The following is a 6,329-nucleotide window of genomic DNA, read 5'->3' on the forward strand; positions in this document are numbered from 1 at the left end:
CACTCGTTGACCCTTTTTGTACATATTATTTAATATACATTTATTCTATCATACACTATAAATACTTCCTAGCTAGCATTTTCAACCTCATATCAAAGTCGGGTGAGGTAATCGCATCATTAACCGAGTAAAATGGATTTAACAAGCATTTAACGTATAGTTCATTGGCTTCGGTGAAAAACTGTTTAATTGAATTATCTTCATTTTTGCTCTGGAGATTAGATCCTCCGCCACTGGTGTTCCCACCGTTCAAATCATAGCACAAGAGAAACTTGATATTACCTTGTGTTATAAATGCATTAATCAATAATCCGTAGAATGAATCAATCTTACCAAGACTAAATTGATTGGTGGACCACTGTATGTCCTCTATTAAATCTAATGACGAATTTGATATGAATGGTAGGATTTCTTTAACACTGGTTGGAAAGTTCGATCTCCCGGGTATGTTACTTGTAGACGTTGAACTTGACACTGCAGTTTTGAAAGACGAAAATTCTAACTCATACAATGGATTATCTCTGGTTCCTATTATTGTGAAATAGTATGACGACATCAATGCTCTATTTGAAGTATTATTCTCTGTTTCTTTAACCCAAGAATAGCCTTTAACGGGAATCATATTACTATGGCACCAACCTGTAAATATTTTGAAGTCTCCCAAAAATTCATTTTTTGCAGGTTATCTCTATTTGTTGTTTGTTTATAAAAACGATAAACAGATGCTTAATGTGAACCGATAAATAGTACCACATATAACGGAATAAATATTTGCTGATAGATATCAAATCCATTAAAAAGTGCTTAAAGTTGGTTCGAAATGTTGTCTCTGAGACAAAGTATGAGTATACTCAGACCGTATTTTAAGCTTCAGGCAGAGTATGATTTTGATAAACCAAATTTTATCTTTACTTCCGATATCCCTAAAACTATAATTAACATAGTATCGAAATATTTGCTGCTAGCAGAAAATGGAGGAGAGTTAACTGACATGACACGGTTCTATCATCCGATGCTTGAATTTAACGTTAACATCGAGCTCAATACCTTGCTTGCCAGAAATCGTGATTTGAAGCCAAGCGACCTAATAAAAGAAAACTTGATTACATTAGCCAAAACTAAGGATCGATGTTCGACGAATATTGAAAGCTTATTGACAGCTGTACCGAAGACACCGGGACTTAGTATTAACCCATATCAATTTATGTCCAATGAGGTATTTATTGTCAATTTGACACTTAAGGTATTGGACTTTATCATTTGCGTGAATGAAGATACAAACGTGATTATTGATTTCTTAAAAGACGAAAACTATGGCATGTTATTATTGAGTGATGAACAATTAATAGATCAAGTTGAAAACTATATAAAAGCGACATTCATAAAGGGACTTAAAGAGCAACAGACACTGGATTCAAACGTCGAGTCACGAAAGATAAATATAGCTGACAATGGCTATTTAGCCGATATTACAGATGTCCCCATGGGCATTCAAGATGTCTCTATTAATAACGGGAAGTCATTCGTATATGATGACGACTATGAGTCATCACTAGAGGAATTGTTATTATTGAGATCTAATGATACTAGGTCGACTGCTAATGAGGAAGGCAACGACGATTACGAGATTAGAACCGAAAGTATATTAATAGAAAATGATGAGGATAATAATGTCTTCAGAATTAATACTGGCCCGTCAATATCAAAAACAAGCAAGCAAATAAATACAATTAAGGAAGAAGAGTATGAAGACACATTTATTGAAGATATAAATAATTTAAGACACAATGAATACTTCATTAGATCGGATAATTCGCAAGAGAGCGCTAAAATCGTTAGTGCAATTCCAGAATTGATGACATTACATTCAGAGACTCAACACAACCCCAAACAGCATACATCACTTCTTAGATCCCCTGCTCAATTGACCCAGCAAAACTTGGAGTCTCCAAAATCCTCCACAAGACGCCTGTCGGTAGTATCCCTGTCCCCAAAGCATAAATCGGTATCACGAAGAACATCAGCTGCATCATTTTCCATGATCAATTATGAGGATGCCAATCCGGATTTGGAGTATGCATTCCGAGACAAGTCATCCACCGTTCCCAAATATATTAAACTGGATAAAAAATTCAAATTTATCAAAGTTGGGAAAGTTCAAAAATTTGTTAATTTATTCGAGGAAAAGCTGGATCTTGCCTCCAATAGTACACCCAGTACGCGGGCCACCAGTCCCTTGAAAAAGGCATATGTGCCTACAGACTGAGCTTCATATAGACCTCATGTGTAACGATTAATGTATTATGTACATGTAGTATTATTGCATTCCATCTGTAGCTATCGTGCTCATGTTTTCGAATTGCGCTATTTTGTCCGTCAAAGCATTGTATTTCTCGAAAACAGCTTTCGTATCGTAGGGTTCCTCTGTACTATCACCAAAATTAACTTTCACTGTTCCAAGACACCATGCTTCTTTCAATGTCCTTGTAGTTGTCAACAAATCCTCACATAGCCTTATTACCATTAATGCATTTGATTCTATGGTCAATGACTCGACTGACAACAATTCTTTTGATTTATCTTGTATTATAGCTACTTCAAAGATGTCCTGAAATTTTTGTAAAATTTGCTCTATATTGGAATCAATCTTCTCTAATCTTAGTTAGTTTTCAGAAATTCTCAACCTTATTAGTAGTCATATATACATACGCAATAATGCTATGGATTTTGGCTGCATTGTCTATTTATTCCGTTTACTTCTTGATAATCTGCCGTTTCCATAATTAGTACCGAGTTTTGATAACTTTTAACCCCTCACGTGCCGTACGAAGCAGCTGCAAAATATCACTTGTACGTTGACTCATTTTGTAAACTTCATTTATAAGATTTGTAAAAAGCCGTATTCGTACAAAACTCTAGTAATATTCAATAAATATTGAAGATTTTTCAAAGTACCTAAGAACAACATGAAGTCTTCTATTGGTATCAATGCAGAATTCGTAAATCGAAAAACACCCAAGGATGATGCGACTTTTCAGTTGGATGCAAAAGAAGCAGTCGGCTCTGCTTGTGAACCAGAAAACAATTCTGCTTGTGAAATCACAAGAGAAATTAGTGAAGTTGATAATGATTCTGAAGGAAAGCCCACAAATGATACAGAGAGGTCTCAGCAATTAGTGGATCAATTGAATAGGCTAGAACTATCAGTAGAGCCGGAATCTTCTAGGGTTTCCTCGTCTAATACAAGTTCTGGAGGATCGTCTTCAGTGAGTTTAGCACCTAAATGGATTTATGGCACAACATTTCCTCTTTTAAATGCGTCAAGAAATAATTATTCGTCGTCGGGCTTGTGTTTAAGTGAGAGAGGACAAGTTGCCGTTGCGCAGCCTGAGCTAATTCAGAATTTCTTATTGCCAACCACAAGTATGTTGCAAGAAAAGATTGTTGGATACAGGGAAAGTATCGGAAACATATTATCTCAGGATATAACTGATGTGAATGATTTTGCGAACCCTTTGCTTGTAATTACAGGTCCTAGTTTCATTACTAATGCTAATCAAGTGAAGGCATGTGCGAAATGGGTGGGCACAATGAATGGTAAAGAATTTCATGATATGCCCACTGGAATCTTACCTGGCAATGTATTAGGCTTATATCAAAGTTCCAATAAACTGAAACTCAAAAATATATTATTGTCTTTGAGAACGAATTTAACGAAGTACAACCATGGTTACAATGATCCATCGTTTTTAAGAGGCACCAATTCAATCATGACGTACGAAATTGAACAGGGAATTCCAATATGTAGAGCATTACTTTGTGAGTTAGCAGAGATTTGTCCTATAGTTGGCGAGACTTCTGACACCATTACACCTCAGTATTTCTCAGACTTATTCTGTTTAGGTATTTTGAGCAGTAGATTGAGTGAATCACAGCTACATCGAGAGCTTGTATCTGGTGCATCATATGCGGTGGGATTCCACACTCTGGATGCTACAAGTTGTTTTGATAAAGAGTATTATACTCATAAAATTACTTCGGCCTTGGATGCAATGTATGCTTCTTCCAATCCTCATCAATTTTTATCTGTTACTAAAGTTGGAACCGTTGCAGTCGTCGGGACGATTGGTAATGATGAGACGTTTATAATATTACAGATAAACCTTGAGTTGGACTACACTGAAATCGAACATATTATCGAACAGGTACACAATTATTCGAAGTTAAATATTACAAAACCAAAGATTATGCTAGATGTTGGGAAAATATCCAATAAAGAATATCAATTGAAAATGAGTCTATTACGTCAACTTCTAGTTCTGAATATCGATTTAAAATATAAGATAATAGGTGTTATTATTGATAGTGGCAACAACTATATTTCAGATCGTTATACAATTGATTTGAATGAAGAATCCTATAACACAGACTATGGGGTTTATAGAAAAACAAACGATAATGATAACTCTGAGAGCATCATGAACCATCAGATGTTGATTGGCTTGAATAATTATTTTGTCAAAAATAGGATGCACGATAGTATATCATCTTCACAACAATCCCATAGAGAGGAGTTATCAAATTCAGTTCCCGAATTTGACCCATCGTTAATAAACTTGGATAATGAATACGAATATTTTATTAATGCAGATAAATTCATCCAGGAATTAGACGACATAAGTGGTCTAAGAATCAATTCTTGATGAATTGAATTCTATATGAATAAATTAAGTACTTAACGTACAAAATGAAAAAATATGCCAAATTATTTTCCAGATGATCTGTACGATCAATCTAAAAAATCTATAGATGTTGGCAATCACCCAAATAACTCTAAGTAGTATAACAATAAAATTTTCCAAAAGTAGATATAGCATCTTGTAATTACCACCATCTGTGAAGGACATAGAAATATCTTTATCTTTAAATGTATTTGTTACAATATTTCCAAATAATGAGGAATTTAACTTATCCAACTTTTCGTTGGCTTTTCTTAGTTCTAAAGATAAGGAAGTATTAATTTCACCAATTGATCTATCGCTATTACTTAATAGATTATCTATCTTAATTGAATAGTCGTCATTGATTAAATGTGTTAATGACTTTATTTCGTTTAAAAACCCACTGTAAAACATTTCATGAGTTGATATGTAATTGTCATCTATGTTGACTGATAATTTTGTGATCTCTGACAACTGTTTGTTGATAATAAAATCAAGTTTCTTGTGAATTGACGTTAAAATAGCTGGATGGATATTTTTTAAATAACTTAATTTAATAATTTGTGCTGTATTGAAATAAATCAAGTCTGAATTTATTGCAATTATTTCCTGACTAGCATGCTCCTGTTCAGATGTATATAGGTCATCAACCTCTTCTACGTTTTCTATTTCTTCTATGTCTTCCTTTTTCTCATTTTTATATGGGTCCATTTGATTTGCTCTTTCATAACTGTTATCTCTCTTATGTTCTATTGGTTTAATTTGTAAACTCAGTATATTTGATTCATTACCAACATAATTATCATCTACCTTTATAGACGGGGTCACATATTGCTTAGTGTACTTCTCATTCCATTTGGGCAGTTCCTCAGTGATCTCATTTTCATTTTCTACTCCACTTTGATTGGATTCATTCATAAGACTATCACCCCTTGAATGTTTCAGTCCAGATACAAGAGAATCACGAGGCTTTTCAACTTGTCGATCAACTGGAGTGACTTGACTATTGTCTTGTAGTGCATCCCGAGCAAACGAGGATGATTGGGAAGATGAAGGAGATGAATAATAAAATCCTTTTGAATGCTTTTTTATCTTCTCTTTAATTTTATGTGTCTTATGGTGACTTCTCCGCTTTGTATCATGTTGCTTGGAATCATTATAGCTTTCAGTCGAAGTTTTAGCCAATAGGTTGTTGCTTTCTTTTCCACTATTATCCTTATTTGTCTCGTCCTCAGTATCAGCAAACAATTTATCATATAATTTGTGTCCACGATGTTTCGAGTCACCCAGCTTTGAGGTATAAATTGATGCATCTGTAGATGTGGGAAACCAAATTTCTCCATTGGCTTTTTTTAGCTCATTCCAGTGTAATTGTCTCCACGACAAATCGCTAATTAGTTCATTTAATTCGACTGCCCATACCATTTTCCATTGTCGTTTGGAATCTCTGTGCTTATTTTTGGAGCTAAACACATTTGATGCTAATGGTAAAGTCTTGATAGTTAAAAGCTTGGGATATTCATGATACTTAGCCCTTATTTTTCTATTTCGAATTACTTGTAGTGGGTTGTAGACCCCTTCAACTCCAGGATGCACATTCGTCTCAGC

The 6,329-nt window shown here is 34.5% G+C and overlaps 5 protein-coding genes across 5 annotated transcripts; 2 read left to right on the forward strand and 3 right to left on the reverse strand.

Moving 5' to 3' along the window:
• Positions 1-55: 55 nt before the first annotated feature.
• TRS20 (TRAPP subunit) lies at positions 56-622 on the reverse strand (the record flags this gene model as incomplete). Its single annotated transcript, XM_015612020.1, has 1 exon — positions 56-622. One exon carries the CDS (start codon positions 620-622, stop codon positions 56-58), a length of 567 nt encoding a protein of 188 aa, XP_015467169.1.
• Positions 623-841: 219 nt separating this feature from the next.
• CTA9 (Cta9p) lies at positions 842-2,266 on the forward strand (the record flags this gene model as incomplete). The annotated part of the gene is made up of 1 exon (XM_015612021.1): positions 842-2,266. The coding sequence occupies one exon, from the start codon at positions 842-844 to the stop codon at positions 2,264-2,266; it is 1,425 nt and encodes a 474-aa protein (XP_015467170.1).
• Positions 2,267-2,317: 51 nt separating this feature from the next.
• On the reverse strand, positions 2,318-2,737 carry MED22 (Med22p; the record flags this gene model as incomplete). Its single annotated transcript, XM_015612022.1, has 2 exons — positions 2,318-2,652; positions 2,710-2,737. The coding sequence occupies 2 exons, from the start codon at positions 2,735-2,737 to the stop codon at positions 2,318-2,320; spliced, it is 363 nt and encodes a 120-aa protein (XP_015467171.1).
• A 229-nt stretch (positions 2,738-2,966) lies between these two features.
• On the forward strand, positions 2,967-4,703 carry AC631_03194 (uncharacterized protein; the record flags this gene model as incomplete). The annotated part of the gene is made up of 1 exon (XM_015612023.1): positions 2,967-4,703. One exon carries the CDS (start codon positions 2,967-2,969, stop codon positions 4,701-4,703), a length of 1,737 nt encoding a protein of 578 aa, XP_015467172.1.
• Positions 4,704-4,727: 24 nt separating this feature from the next.
• AC631_03195 (uncharacterized protein) lies at positions 4,728-6,146 on the reverse strand (the record flags this gene model as incomplete). Its single annotated transcript, XM_015612024.1, has 1 exon — positions 4,728-6,146. The coding sequence occupies one exon, from the start codon at positions 6,144-6,146 to the stop codon at positions 4,728-4,730; it is 1,419 nt and encodes a 472-aa protein (XP_015467173.1).
• Between the last annotated feature and the right edge of the window lie 183 nt (positions 6,147-6,329).

The sequence above is a fragment of the Debaryomyces fabryi genome, assembly GCF_001447935.2.
Source record: "Debaryomyces fabryi strain CBS 789 chromosome Unknown contig00065, whole genome shotgun sequence".
Lineage (NCBI taxonomy): Eukaryota > Fungi > Ascomycota > Pichiomycetes > Serinales > Debaryomycetaceae > Debaryomyces > Debaryomyces fabryi.